Source organism: Ochotona princeps, chromosome 7, assembly GCF_030435755.1.
Source record: "Ochotona princeps isolate mOchPri1 chromosome 7, mOchPri1.hap1, whole genome shotgun sequence".
Lineage (NCBI taxonomy): Eukaryota > Metazoa > Chordata > Mammalia > Lagomorpha > Ochotonidae > Ochotona > Ochotona princeps.
In genome coordinates this window covers 75,324,572-75,340,979 of record NC_080838.1, presented here as the reverse complement: position 1 = coordinate 75,340,979, position 16,408 = coordinate 75,324,572, and the positions used below count along the sequence as shown (strand labels likewise).

Genomic DNA, 16,408 nt, shown 5'->3' with positions numbered 1-16,408 from the left:
AAAAACACCTGCTTGTTTTCTTGTTTTCTTTGTGTTTTCTTCACAGGGTTTTTAGTTTTGTTGTCACAGAGTTTCTGAAATTGTAAATCCTGAATATTAGTCCGCTATCTGTTGTGTAGTGTGCAAAGATTTTGTACAAGTTTGTGGGTTGTTTCTTCATTTTGGGTGCTAATTGTGGTACAGTAAGTTAGCACACTGCTTGGGATGCCCACATATCATAATGAAGTGCCAGGTTTTACTGCTTGCTACTCTGCTTTCCATTCAGTTTCCTGGCAATTCATATCCTAGGCAGCAGCTGTGATACCCCGGGGACGTGGTTTCCTGCTGCCTCCGTGCCGGCCTGGCTGAAGTTCTAGGCTCCCAATTTCGATCTGACACTGATCTACCTGCTACAGGCATTCCAACAGTGAACTAGCCAAGAGAGGAACCCTGTTCTCTTCCTGTCACTCTGTAATAAATGTTACTATGGGACTTTTGTAGCTCAGAAAAACATTCTTATTTAAAGAAAGAACAAATCCATGCAGGCCTTTAAATTCTGCAATGCACTGTTTTTTTTCAATACAGCAAATATTACTTCCACCTTTCTATTTTTATCATCACCCTTCTGGAAACCAATCAAACCTGTATTACCATGAAGTACAGGGTTAAATGATCTCAAGCAATATGCAATACAAATAAATCACTAGAAATTAAATTTGTGAAACATAGATTTAGTATATTTTTAAAGACTTATGCATTTCTATTTTTAGCACTGACTTACAGATAAGGAAGAGAGTAAGAGAGAATTTTCTATCCTCTGGTTCATTCCTCAAAAGGCCATAAGGACCGGAACTGAGGTAGTCTGAATCCCTGGAGGAGTCTGGAGCTATCTCGGGGTCTGGTATGTGGGTACAGAAGTAGATCAAGGACTGGAGTCATCTTCCCCTGTTTTCTCATGTGCATTGCTGGGAACTGAATAGGAAGTGGAACAGCAAGGACTCAAACTGGCACCCATATGGGATTCCAGCACTGCAGGGAGAATCTTAAACTACTACTCCACAGTGCTGGCCCCAATTTAGTATTTTAATTTTCACATGACTACTTTCTGAATGTAACTGTTGACCTTTCAATTGTATTGGTGTTTGATTTTTACCTAAACAATGCATTACTTTCCCATTTCAGTGCCACAAATATTTATTAGTGTTTGGCAAACATTATCAAACTGGTGAGTAGGTCCATAGCCCATTAGTTTACTTAATTCATCAACAGCCCCTCAAGTGACTGCTTTCCTTCATTCATTTGCATTTCTTCCCTGCCCAGTGATTGCTTTCTCTTTAGCACCAGCAGTTTGTACATTTTATAAGCCAACTAGATATTTGGCAGCTCTGAGAAAAAGAATATCATTTTCATTTGCTACGTATTTCTGACAAAAAAATGATGTTCTGCATGCTCCTCGGGGGCCAGCTTGTCACCAGATTTTATCATGCATTATTCACAAAAAATAGTGTAGAAGCTGTGTGATCATCCATTTTACTCACTCTAACAATGTCAAAAACTTAACACATTTTCTCACATGATATACATTTATAGTTCTCAGAACATAAAATGTCTTGCTTTTCTCAGCATTTCCCAGTCGGCTGTTGTACGTGCTTGGATTTAGTGTCCTTACCTGAACTGAGTTCATGCAGATGGAAATGATTGCTTCTCCCATCACCAATCGGATGACGGCCCAACTGTCAGTCGTGCAAAATTGTGCCTTTCCTCTTCTAGCATTTGCCAATAAAAATAAGTCATCTGATTTATACTATTACAGAATAAAAACTCATTGTACATTGGCAACCTGCCATGCAAAGTTCACAAAGAAGTGGAAAAATGAAAGAAGCACTCCGAGTGAAATCATTCAAATATGTTGTCTGTATATTGATGCTTTGTATCCTTTGGACATATGATTCATCACCATAGAAACAGGAGTATAGACTAACTCTTGGCTTCACAGAATTCATGAGACACAATCTGGTTAAGGCACGTCCTACAAATTATATTTAATATGATATCTGTTATTTGAACTGTCATGGAAAGTATATTAAAAATAATTATAATAAATACATATAACCTGGGAGAAATTAAGAGGAAAAGAAAAGGATCAGGATACGGGGCCCTTAAGAAAGAAGTGGGCAATTTACAATCTGCAAAGATTGTTTAAAAACTTGATGAGTTTTTGTCTTATTGGGAATAAGCACACACACAGAGTTCACTTTGGTAACATCTAGTGAACTTGGATTACACAATTCCTTTATGGGACATTTCAAATATAAAAATTGGCCCTTCAGGCTACTGTTTAGTCATTTTGTTACTATCCAAGCTATAATCTTTACTGCAACTTTGATTTATGTTAATTGAGTTGGAACTACTTAATAAATAAAAAACGAAAAGTAATTACAATCAATGTCTTAAAATCTGAGATACATATATATACAGTATATATATATGTACTGTAATGACACATTTTATTGTAATCAGAGGTTTAGGGAATCAACTGCTTGGAAGGAATAATAACTAAATAGCAAAATATATAGTATGCATACCAGGAAGATTATTTGATTTCATTTTTTACATTTCATTGCCTTTTTCACGAGGAAAAAAAATGGACAGCAATGATTTTGCAAGCTTCATAAAAAATATGTGCATTCAAATTCTAACAATGCACAAAGGGATTAAGTAGCAAACTACTGTCTGGACCAAGAGAAAGCACAGTAAGGGGTAGTGAGAAAGATATGGAAATGTTCTGATTGATACAACTGCCCAAAGTATGCAGGATAAAACCTAACCAAGATCCGCTGTCATCACAGTTTTCCAGTGTACACTAAGTTCTCGATTTCCTGCACAGAGTTTTCAAACCAGTGTGGTAGAATATTCTAAGAAATGGGAAGTAGCCAGGTAATGATATAGATTCAATGTATTTGAAGTACCATCTACCCATGGAAATAAATGGGAAAATATAGTTTCGCTATGCCACAAACTACAAGGTCATTATCACTGAACACTGAACAGTAGCTAACGATGGTACTTAAGAAGATTTGGGAAATTTTTTGAAAGAATGAATTCATGGGAACTGATATATCATCACATAAAAAAATTTCAATATATTTTGGGTATAGTTTACATTATTAAAAAAAATCATGAATATTTTTAACCAAAAAAGATCACATTCTTTTCTAGGAACCAATTCACTGCATTAAAATTTCCAAGTCACATAGTATTTAAAGTCTAAATTCATAAGGATGGTATTTAGTAAACTTTAAATCAAGTTAATCAGTATTAACTTAAATACTTATTCAAAAAGTATTCATTTCATATCCCCACAATATTTAATGCTTTATAACAGATGTAAAGGAAAAACTGAACTGTTATCAGGTTTAGCTATAAGATAAATTTATTTGAGCAAATTACAGTGTCTGTGTCTTACAATAGGAAGACCTCAGTTTTATGCAGGCAAACTAACCTGCATTTAGGGATAGTGAATGAGAACATGTAAACTATTATTTTAAGTCTAGATACTCTTTATATCATTGACTCATGTTCTCTGTTTAGTTCTGATATTGACTATATTTAAACGTATTTTATGTGAAACTGATTATTTTGTAGTTATTTGTCTCCTCCTTCATGGTAATTACCTCTGATATGCAGGCAGAAGAAATGAAACCCTACAATTGGTTCTAGGCATTCAGTGGTGAGAATAATCTCCAAAATGCATATTGAAATGTTCTCTAGGTTTATTTGTGCATGTATCTATTTTTATCCACAGAAATTCACAGACTATCTGCCACAGTGTAATAAAGGATATAGCCATTTTAAAATGAGACAAATTAATAATGTCATCAAAGATGAATAACGGTGATGACCAAATGTCATGCTCTACACCCTGAATTAAAGAGTGATTCATGATGACAACCGTTTGGCAAACAATCCGAAATAGATACCACAGGCATACACAACAAGCATATCGCAAAAGTCAGAAAAATATATTCTTATTTATCAAATTGGCCTGGTTGGATAGACATTATTATTCCTTATTGATATCTATGAAGCATATTTATATAACGTTTGTTTCCATATTTGAAAGGCAGAAAGAAAAGGAACTAAAGGGATTTTTCATTTGCTCACTACTAAGGGCCCACAGAACACAGAGCGTGGTGAAGCTGAAGGGAGTAAGTTGAAACTTGATCTGGGGTTCCCTTGGAGGAGCCAGTGCCTCAGACATCTGACTTCTCACTTGCTGTCTATGAGGTTGTGAATTAGCAAGATGCTGGGCTTCAAGCAGAGGAGATGGAACTCAAGTTAGGAACTTTAGCTCGGCACTGCAATATGGAAAATGAAGCATCCCATAGTTATCTTAACAGCTGAACCATAGTCACAAACCTTATCAAACTAAATGTTATCCTTAAATACTGAATGCTTTTGTCACTTTCTTTTCAAGTCTCTCAAATGACTCATCTCTAGTAGAATTATTTAGGAACTCGATGTTTGTTAAAATGCAAGTAACAAGTACAAGTCGCCTGCATTTTAATTAGATCACATCTAAAATTTGCAGAAAAAACAACAGTCAAAAGCCAAACGCAAAACACTAATCTGGGAAAAAATTAAAAATTAGAATATTTCTTTAGTAAGAGTTTCATACACCATGTCATGGTTTTTATGACACCAGAATTTTTGACTGTCTTTTCCAAGAGAAGCAACATAACATATGTCTTTCACACTCTTCAGAAAAAATATGATTACAAATTAGTTTTGTAAGTCCTTATGAGTATCTTTGTTAAAATCACATGTATCAGGCACCATTAGCAAACTATAGCTTATAAAAATCCCATTTCAGCAGGTACTATTGTCTCTGGAATTGCTTTTGTTCATTTATGCTACCAAAGTTCCTCAGAAGGCAGATTAATTATAGGTTTTAATATGCACCTTGTGAGAACTAACTTGTAAGCAGCCTTTAGATTAAATGAGTTATAATTATTATCATTATGCAAAAACTGCATAAATGACTTTAAATGTACTTCTAATGCAACGTTTGCTAAAACCACATCTGATATCCTGCATTAACTACAGGATTTTCTAATTTTAAAAAATAATAATGTAGAAAATCTTCCCATTATTGATTCATAGATATTTTTTATAAGATTTGATGTTCACAATAATTGAGCTGACATGCTTCAAATATTAACAAATACTGACAGAATATTAGCTACTTAAATTTGAACTTAAATATTTTGAAAATGTGATTTATTATTGGGAGTTTAATGCTATTAATACGGGCACGGCACTGTAGCATTGCAGCTAAAGTCCTTGCTTTACACGTACCAGGATCACATATGGGTGCTTGTTCGTATCCCAGTGGCCCCACTTTCCATCCAGCTCCCCGCTTTGTGGCCGGGGAAAGGAGTTGGGGATGCCCCAAAGCCTTGGGACCCTGCACTCACGTGGGAGACCTGGAAGAGGCTCCAAGCTCCTGGTTTCAGATTGGCTCAGCTCCACGGCAGGTTGGGGATTAAATTAATGTACGGAAGATCTTCCTCTCTGTCTCTTCTCCTCTCTGTATATTTGACTTGGCAATAAAAATAAATAAACCTTTTACAAATAACATTAATAGAAGATATGCAAATAAATTAAAGGATAATACAATCGTATTAGTTGTGAATCTATCAAATAGTACTTTCACAGAAAAATAAGAATGAAATGTACTTTTTAAATATAAAAAAAGTATTATTTGATGTTCCTGTGTTAAGAAGTGATATTTCTTAAACTGAATCTCTGTGCATGTAGCCTTTCTGTGGGTGGATATGAGTCAGAGAACAGAGGCTGTTTAACACAGAAACTCTATTGAAAAATGAGACACAGCTGATGTGCCTGATACACAAGTGATTCAGTTACAAGGAAGAGACTCCATGCTATTCAAGGAAACAGGTCATAGTGCAGCCTGGCATTCGGTTCTTCTTTTTGTTTGGTTTCTTTTTCTCTCTATCCACATACTTTCGGTAATAAACAGTGAGATAAAATTTACTATTTTTGAAAAAAAATTATTCACGTACTTGTCTATTTGAGCAGAATACAGAGAGAAGGAGAGAGACAATGAGAGAGAATCTTTGATCAGTTATTTCACTCTACAAATTGCTACAGTGGCCAAAGGTAGGCTTTGCCAGAATGAAGAGTCACGAGCACCACCCTAGTCCCCCACAAAGGCCAAAGCCCAAATATGTCAGTCTGAGCCTCTTCAGGCACATTAGCAGCAAGTTGGGTCTGCAACTGCTGGATCCCATGCCAGCACTCCAATATAGGAAGCTGGTGGACAACAAGCAGGGAATGACTCGCTGCGTCATGACACAAGATACAGGATGAAGCATTTCAAACCAGCATATATGTAGTTTCACTATCAGAGTAAGAGAGTTTATCTGAGACCCATTCCCCACCCTAGGGAAGTCTCCCTTCTGTAGTTTTATCCACTTGGAAGTTCTCTGAGCTGATTTATCCACAAGTGAACAGCTGATAGCCAACAAACAACAAGCATGCCAAGGCAGAACATCATTTGTGATTATGTCATTGAACATGAGTTTGAGTCTATGAGTTTCTCTGAAGAAGTATAACCACACATGGTTTATTTTTTCATTGTTAGAGCTGTATTTTTTTTTTGCTTAATTTTGGTGAATGGTAATGTTAAAAAATATAATAGAGAGGGAAACCAGAGAAACTACAAAGCAAAAATGATCTTAGTGAAGAGTAATTATGCAAATCAGAATCAAGATTCCACAATTTTTAAACAAGTAAGTGCAAGTTGACATACGTCATTAACCGTGTATATCTCTTATGGTTTAAGAATTAAAGGAATGGAATACGTATAAAACTCATGAGTGCATATATTTTAATTGACTCAGCTCTTATAAAGTAGTATTTAAAATTTTAATATTTAATATTGCCCTCCTTTCTAATTAAAGTATTTGGAATATTCCAACAAGGCTTTAGTTACTGTTTAGAAATGAATTGATTTGTATATTGCAAGAATGCAACTTTTCATTTAATCTTGGTTCAAAATTTGCAGTCTCCTACTGGGAAAGGAAAGAGTTGGAATTTTTGAGTGCACAGTGTGTTGACAACAGTTTGATATAAATTGTGTGTCGTTAGGCACAGTTATTAATCAGTACCTTTAAAGAACTTTTAATCATTTACCAATTATGAAATCAGCAACAGTAAAAATAAAACAAAAATCCCAGAAAGTACCAGAAAATAATCAGAGGCCAAAATATATTTCCAAACAACAACCACCAAGTGGGGGTGATTTAATTAGAACAAGCATGTGCTTGTGATAACAGTAAATGTAAGGCAGCTTTCAGGCATGTAACAGAGTTGTCACCGTTGTAAATGTCATGTTTTAAAGCAGATATGTTCAAAGGTATATCTAACATAAAGTTTAGTTCAGAAACTAAGTGAGAAAATAAGCAGAATTTTCATTATGACTTAAGTTTCCGCTCCCTGTTAAACGTGCAAACTCCTCAAAAGTAAGTTATGAAAGAACCGCCCTTTTCTGTCTCATCACATGTGCGTTACATCCCATTTGCTGTTCCATTTACACACCCAACAATGCACTGGGCATGAAATCTACAATGTGTAGTAAATCTGCATAGTGATGTATCTGGTTTCTATGTCTGATGACAGGATTAAACTCCTTCCCCAAATGATGTGACTTCTTGCCCCACCCTATGCAGCTCTTGTCAGAGATTCATACATTCCTCATTGAATTTGATATGAACTGAATCTGACATCAGAACTGAATTATGGGGTTTATGACTCACTGGTGTCTCTAACCCTTACTCGATATAAATGTCACTTTTCTTAAATGTCACATATAATATAAGTTTATAACTTAAGAATGTAAGTATTCTATTTGCAGGGGAGAAATCTGAACCTTTGATAGATTATCATGCAACATGTGATTTTAGGCAACAGTTTTTATCACAGCAGTTTTACAACTAATAGTATATACATATATATGTTTACTACATCTAAATTTTTCATTAATACTTTTCATTTTTCATTAATACTTTTGTTTTCTATGAATATTATCAACTTATGGCACCCTAATCAAATGATGACTTCTGAAACTCACAATGTTTTGTTTTAACTTAATATTTTAATGTTCAGTGCTCTAAATTGACTCTAACAATTTCCTTCCCTACTGCACCAGACACACACACACATGCATATGTATATATATAATCTGTGTTGTGTTCAATGCAGTTTCTAAAAAAAAAAAAGCACAAAACCCCATAAGCTGAAATTCATTTGCCTGGATATGTGCCAAAGACACATAGTTGAATGTGTAAGATTATTTGATTGAAGTATAGGTGAGGTGGTCACAGAAGGTGACTGGGAACTCGCATTTACTTTTAACATGTTGGTTACTCATTACTATGTCAATTAATTCCATAATGATGTAAATTTTTGCTGATGGTATGTTGGAGCTTTCAATTGACTGGGATGATGCTCTGCTGGCTCTGTCTTCAGACCAGAGAGGGTATACCTAAGAAGCCGTTGGACTTGACTGGACAATAAGATGCTGGACTCTATGTTTGGTATACGCTTGCAATGGGGGAATCTCAACTGAACTTGAGCTGTGGTTATGCAACAAGGTGGAGGAATCCACCATGGTGGGAGGGTTTGGGAGGGGTGGGGAGAACCCAAGTATCTATGTAATTGTGTCACATAATACAATGTAATTACTGAAGTTAAATAATAAATATATAAAAAAAAAAAAAGATTATTTGATCTGTTAATTTAATACTCTCTGCTTCCAACATCTACCCCTGGGCCCTGAAGCCAGGAACTTAGAACTCAGTTTGATCTCCCAAGCTGGCCAAGACCCAAATACTTAAGCCATTCCCTGATACTTCCAGAATGCACATTAGACTAAAGCTAAAAAGTAACAAGAGGGAGCATTTGAACATGAGTAACCTGATACAGGACAGACTGTTCTGTAGACCGCTAGGCTAAACACTGGCATTTTAAAATGTAAAAACAAAGCTAAAAACTGTTTGCATTATAAATGTTCAGAATTCAAACATGCATTCTTTTTTACCCATTCCATATAATCCGCTTGAATATATATGTATTTCAAGATAATTTCTATTTTTCATTACTTCATGTGAATTTTTGTAAGTTCTAATGATCTGTATACTTACTCAGCAAAATAATTGTTAATTATAAATTACTGGAACATAGCAGTTAGCTAATTTTAACAATCTCTGATTTGATTAATTATAGATTGTCTTTTTCTGATTTAATACCATTGATTTTCTTACAATATGAATGGAATTATTGCTGATTTCCTATGCATAAATGAACTGAATTTCTTCAGATAAAGTTGATGTTTCTTTTTTGCCCACAGAGACATCTGGATGCTCATCAGAAGTGTGAAAATTCCCACTAAAAACAACAAACAAACAAACAAACAAAAAGAAACCAGAAATAGTTATTTTATCTTTCTTACTTTTTTATTGTGCACAATGAAGTTAAAAATAACCAGCACCATATATGTTCAACTAGTATTTCATGCATTATTAAATATGAAACAATATATGGTTAGTTTAAGTAAAATGCATGTTTCTCTATCACACTGTCACCATATATTTCAAAAGAATGTTTTAGTCTTTGAACTTTTCCACACATCCCTCTCACTCCTAACACACAGTAGGTAAGCTATATAAATTATCGTTTAGTTTTTCTTCCAAGAATAAGGAGTGGATGGAATGACTGTTGTTTATATCTCTTTTGCTACACATTACTACACCAGTCAACTTTCTGGAACATGATAAAATGTCAGTGTTCCAGCTGAACTTTGCCATCCAACAGTCCTTGGCAGACCTTCATGCACTGTGGGCTATAGGCATAGCAAGGTTCAGGGGCTGTGTGTTGTTACTACAATACCGTCTTAGCCAAACACTGCTGCTTAGTGCAGACAGTTGGAACTCATGGTTAACTTGGTTAAGAAGCAGTGACATAAAGAAAAATAGAAAGGATAGTTTAAGAAATGTTAATATTAAAAGACCAACCTGATTCTTAAAATGAAAGAATAATTTTTATCAGCATGCAAATGATGGTGTTGAGGTCACTTATTCTGATAAACTATTTCACCTAAAGGAACATTTACTGTAATTGTCAAGAAAACTAGGTCTTACCTGGCAATGTTTGTGTCATGACTGTGAAACTAATCCATGATCCAATCTGTTATATTAAAACACAAGTGAACAGATGTGACTGATCTACTGAAGTGATAGGTAGAAATCAATTGCCAAGAAATAATTTTGTGTTTGTATTCGACTCTAAAATAAGCAACCTTAAGGTAATATCATATTGATAATGAAGTGGAGGACATTGTTCTAATAGCTTTAATATAATTACAATTTTGAAATATTTCAAAATATTTTCTCTGAAGACTTCAAACTATTTTAAAATTTAGATTGGCTATACATAAATATTCCATTTTCATAACATTTGGTTGGAATGATCCATTTTTCTATGACAATAAGCCTTGATTAAATATGTATGTATACATATATATGAGCATATACACAATATATATGTCATTTTGTGTGTGTATTTTAATTTTTTTTTTAGTTTTTTATGACGCAGTCGCTTAGGCCGAGGGATTCCCTTTCCACCCACTCCACTCACCATTTACTCCACACTATCAGAGGAGTGTAGCCCTTCAGCAACAGTCACAAGTGCGGCATTCTGTTCTTTACTTGTGACATTGGCATGGTAAGCATAAACAAGGGTAGAAAGTCCAGCATTCAATCATCAAGATATATTAACAGCTTCATTGGGAGTCCCTCTTTAATTCAGAGGTAGACATCAATAGGCACATGGATAAACGTGTATATACATATATTTATCTGGAGGAACTATTTAATGGAAACAAGTATACAGTGCAGTAGAACTGCATCACAATATATACGTTTATTGCTTATGCCTAATACCTAAGTGTGTTATCATACATACCAATTTATAATGCATGCAGTTATGCATGTACACATTTTTGTAGGTGATCTAATAATTTTTCAGTAACTTGCATCAAAATAGTGTACCTCATAAGTGTAGTTAGGACATGAAACCAGGAAAAACATCCACGTCAAGGGGTTATAATTCGGACTTGGGAAAGTAGCATTATTTCCTTCAAGAAAGGAGAAGAAAATGTCAATGATGCTGCACATTGCAAATTTGATCCCATGCTTATTATCTAATACTAAATTCCTAAGAACATTATATACCACATGAAATGTCATAGAACATTTATAGCAACCTATTTCACAAATTACTAGGAGGAAACCCAATTTCAAATGTTATGACCTTTGGACTCAATAGAGTAGCTGTCATTTTCTTACCGCGTCTATAGTTATGCTACCATAAAATTGAAAAATACAGAAATATAATCAATTTGTAAGATCTTACATAAACTATATATACATAATATATTGTATATCATAGTAATTGCAGAAGTAATGAAATTATAAAATGCATTGTAACAATATCATGCTTCTTGATATTTTCCCTCAATATCAAGACTTATTTACTTGGTGCAGGTTATTAGGTATCTCAAATCTCCTTTTGTATTACTCTAGTGCAAGTCTTAAGGGAATTTTACGAGGATATCATTTACATAAGAAAAGTGTTAAAGTGTCTTATAAGAGGATTTCACTGAACATGCATGAATTAATTCTGCCTCGCAATCAGGTTTGTTATTTACAGCTTTCAAAATTCTTGCCATATTGTCACATGAATTTTGTTCATTATTTTTACCTTCCAAAATTTTTTCATAAGCCATTTTGGAAAATAAATGTTTAACAATCTCAAGCTGAACTTTGTGCTATGACATTTGGAAAAGTACACATGAACTGGTTTATTCTCCATAGCAAGATTTAATCAGAGAACAAATCAACTAATTTCTTTCCATCATAACTCTAAAGTTATAACAAAATGTCAACTTTCTGTGTTTCACAGTTCTATTGTTGAAATACCAAAATAAAAAGTATGTGAAGTATCGTGCCAATTTTATGTCCTATTTTTTTCAAATGGGGATAAAAACATATGTTGTCAATATTACTGATCATATCAGTACATATATGTAAGAACATGTATGCAGTGTCCACCTGGCTGCAATCACTAATCTGCAGAGGTGGAAGATGCACACAAGTGTTCTGAGCTAACTGAATCTTATGAATGTTCAAACCCTGAAATCGGTAGAATTAGCAAAGACTCACAAATCCACATTTCTTCCAGATGCAAGCTCTAGACTAAGCGACACAAATATCCTGTGTTGCAGAAAATGTATAGAGTTACTGAATTAAATATATGTAGTTGCTACTAGCGGTAATGAGATAGACCCTTAGATGTTAGCAGCTTGCTAATTATATTGCCTGTGGTATATTTTCTCAACCTGTTCTCAGGCTGAGACAGTCCTGTTTAGGATCTTTCCCAACAGTTCTCCTAGTATCTATGTAAACATTTACATTACAACATCATTTATTTGAGGTTGCCTGTACCTAGTTTAGGCTCACAAGCTTGGAATTCACTCCCCCACCACCTGGTTGTTCCATCCTGCCCACTGTGACTCTCACCTGTCCCCTGAGAGGGGGGATATTGCATTGTTGTGTAACCACTCCCTTCACAAACCCCTATAAAGGCTATGATAAGCAAGGGGTTGCTGTCTTGGTTGTGTGCTTCTGTTGCTCTGGCACTCCAACTCTCGGTCTCCCCATTACCCCTGAGAACAGGTATATCCTGAGCATGGCTCTTGTGTGTCTGTATTCCTCACCCTCCGTTCACTGCTTGGGTGGGGCAATGAAGATAGCAATGCTAAGATGCTTTGTATTTCTAACTTGTGTATTATCAGGAAATCCAGAAGAGGTGAGGCCTAGCAGTGTTGGAATGTGGGCAGAGAAGCCAGGGAAAGATAAATGTCTGAAGCTTTGTAACTGTGTCCAGGTTACTTGTTGAATGACTCTTAGGATAACATATTGTTGGGGAAACTTAGACATAGGTCTTCAGCTTAACAGATGGACTTCAGGGTAATGACCATTTGTTCCTCTTTGGGTTACATTTGATTGGATTGCCATATAGATTTGTGATTTCTAGTGGGGTCTGTTCTTAAGCTTGGTTAATAAAGTCTCCTTCATAAACCTTAGACATTTCTGGTGTGATCTCACTCACACCCTGCAAACAGATCATTTTTTAAGCAAAAGATAATCTTTTGGAAAGATTTACAGTATTGGAACCTGAGGAAGAACATGGGAATACGGAACAAGGAGAGGAAGTCAGTGAAAGAGGCACTGCCTTCATCGGATTGCTTTTATCTGTCCAGTGGAGCAGCTAGACAGTGAGTGGTGTCCCCTCAGGAGGAGGTGACTAGTAGCAATTGGAATTAATGGTTTCCTTTTCTCCATCAGGCTGAAGACAGTAGCGGGTACAACATTTTATTGTCATAAGCTGTAACCAGTGGCAAATTTGGAAGAAATTGAATGCAAGTCATGCATTAGTTAAATCTTAAGAGACCCAATCATTATCAAATCTTCCTTCAAAACAACTGCAACAAAATGTATTGCAATCTGACTTGAATTAGAGGTAAGCATAATGTCCGGCAGGTTTCCTATTGTTAGAGAAACATCTTATTTTGCAGTTTGGAAATTTGCTTTAGGCATTATAATTAAGAACAAAAAGCCCAAACATTCAGAGTTCAAGGTACAAAATTCCAGTGGGCTCAAATCCTAGTAGAAATTTGGACCTTATAATCAGTTGGACTATAAATACTATAATTGTCATGGGGTAAAATAAAAAGAAAAAGTGGTAGCGTTATAGCAAGTCCCAAAGAACAGTCACAATGTTGAATGCTGCAGGGTTCATGCCATTTCTGGTAGAGAATTATTTCTCTTTTGAAAAAGTATATTCACAGTGGCTCAACTGGGTAATCTTTCTCTTGCAAGTGCTGGGAACCCATACAGGTGCCGTTTGTGTCCTTGCTGCTCTACAACCCATCCAGCTCCTGCTTGTGACCTGGAAAAGCAATGGAGGAAAGCCTTGGGATGCTGCACCTAAGTGGGAGACTTGGATGAAGCTCCTAGCTCCTGGCTTCAGATCACTTCAACTCTATTTGTTGTGGCAATTTGGAAAGAGACCCAGTGGATGGATGATATTTCTCCCTGTATCTTCTTTTTGCTAATTTTGCTTTCCAATAAAAATAAATAAATCTTTTAAAAATTAAGTGAAAGTATCAAATTTTACTGAAGAACAGAACCCAGCTGGGGGCTATCAACTGACCATGTTGATGCTGTGTATTCAGTTGAGTTAAACTGGTTGCAACAAACCTAAAAGTTTAGGTGAGGAACTCACATTGTGGTGTAGTGAGTAGAGCCATTGTCTTTGGCTTTGGCATCCCATGTTGGTTCAGCTCATGTACTGGTTGCTCTGCCTTCACTCCAGCTCACATACTATACCTTGGGAAGACAATGGCCAATGTAATAGGGTCCCAGCCATCTGTGTGGGAGACCTGGATATGCTTTGTGGCTCCTGGAACAATCTATTGTGTGAGCCAATGAATAATCCAGTGTGAAATGAAAGTGCTGTATTGGGAGTCAAATATAAGTAGGACAATAATCTATAAGCAAACTGTATTAGCACTGATCCCATATACTCATGCCATGCGCCACCATGAAAACAGTGTGTTTCCTTTAGCTCAACATATCTGGCCAACTTTTTTGAAGGCCAACTGACAAAGAAAGAAAAGCCATAGTTTGATTAAAGTGTGAATTGTATACTGTGTAGATCCAGCTAAATGTGCTTGATGGCTGTATTACCATGACGTTAGAGATTTACACACCAAAGTAATTATAATAAGTAGGGTAATATTTTAATGGCTAGTTTCTAGAGCTAAAAAACATTGTGTCTGAAGTCAAAATGTACATAAAATAAAAGACGTAGAGGTAAATGAACCAAAACAAACAAGCTGACTTTCTTGGTTTTAGGTGTGGCCACGAATACATGAGTAAATATAAAGAATGAGCATATTCCTGTTCTACATTGATGCTCAGAATTAAGCAGGTGGAACAGAAACAGCAATAAGCATCATTTGATTTCATCAGCTTTACTTCTTATTCATTAGTTTATTTTTTCATCTTTTAAAGGAGTGCTTGGAATTTGTGTGGATAGTGTGCGTGTGTATGCTGGCATTGTTACAGAGAAATCATTACCCAGGAATATAATTTAGTTTAAACATTTTTGACTTCACATGGAAAAATGTGTGATATATAATCTTACATGTTTTCAAATATTGAATAATCCCTATCAAAACCGTTGATGTTAGGTTTTTTGAACTGTATCTTTACGTAATTCATTTTAGAGAAGAAAAAGAGGCGAAGGAACTGACCTGTGTGATTGGGATGAGCCAACATTACATTGATGAAATGATTCCCAGCTTCACAAATCTGCAAAAGATTTGACCATTTTTATTATATCTGCATCCCTCAAAATATGTTCTTGAAAAATATAAAGTGCAAATAATATGCTGATTATCAAGACCCAATGTACATTTTTACTCTAGTTATGAGGAGACAAAATTAGCAATGATGTATTTAGGTTATACAGTAAATCAAATAATTAGTCTCATAATAATTTTACTCCATTTGATAATGAGATTCAATTTACCTGGTTAGGTAGTATTTATCATCTGAATTGCAATTGTTCCTATGGGCAACTTTTCTAGTCATAGAGAAAAACTTAAGATTTTTCAGGGCAGACTTGCTATGGGACTGTATACTCTTATTCCATTAATTTTCAATTGTTTCATGTAAGTTTAGGAAAGCTGTTTCAAGCAATGACACTAGTCATTTGTGCTATCCAAATGCTTGGTCACAGGAACTCTACCAGTGTGCCTGTGGGTAGGCTTCTCAGCCTGCCATGTGCTGGGACTAATCATGTTGTCAGCCTACAATATGTGCCCTGCCAAATTGAGACATATCTGTTGTCTGTCACATGTACCTTATTTGACTCAAAATAAAGCTATCCACAGTGTAGTTAGCTGCTCTTCAAATGTGCGTTTCACAGACAAGCAGTTATATTGTAATTTCATTAGATCAAGTCTTTTCAGTGTGTTTGATAGAGAAAACACTAATTGCACTGAAACATATTTGGAGCTTCAGAAACTAGGCCATTGTGAATTTTACAGAAAAATAATTATACTCAGAAATTATGAAACATGTTTCCAGTACAGAGATGCAAAATTTATTATCAATTTAATAGTCTCCTAATGAATTTTGAAATGTGGTAAGACTAGTTATAACTCCCATCCAAAACACTGGTTTAGGACTCTGAGTGAATTCAGTGAAGGTTTCCA

At 35.3% G+C, this 16,408-nt stretch overlaps 1 protein-coding gene across 1 annotated transcript in view; it reads right to left on the bottom strand.

Annotated features, from left to right (window-relative positions):
• Positions 1-4,207: 4,207 nt before the first annotated feature.
• TECRL (trans-2,3-enoyl-CoA reductase like) overlaps positions 4,208-16,408 on the bottom strand; it is a 68,464-nt gene continuing 56,263 nt past the window's right edge. The window contains exons 10-14 of the mRNA XM_012928623.2: positions 15,443-15,500; positions 11,112-11,197; positions 10,203-10,248; positions 9,327-9,450; positions 4,208-4,337 (exon numbers count right to left, since the gene is read on the bottom strand). Coding sequence (XP_012784077.2) covers positions 4,313-4,337; positions 9,327-9,450; positions 10,203-10,248; positions 11,112-11,197; positions 15,443-15,500 — 339 coding nt within the window. The 3' untranslated portion in view covers positions 4,208-4,312. The remainder of the gene's footprint in view (positions 4,338-9,326; positions 9,451-10,202; positions 10,249-11,111; positions 11,198-15,442; positions 15,501-16,408) is intronic.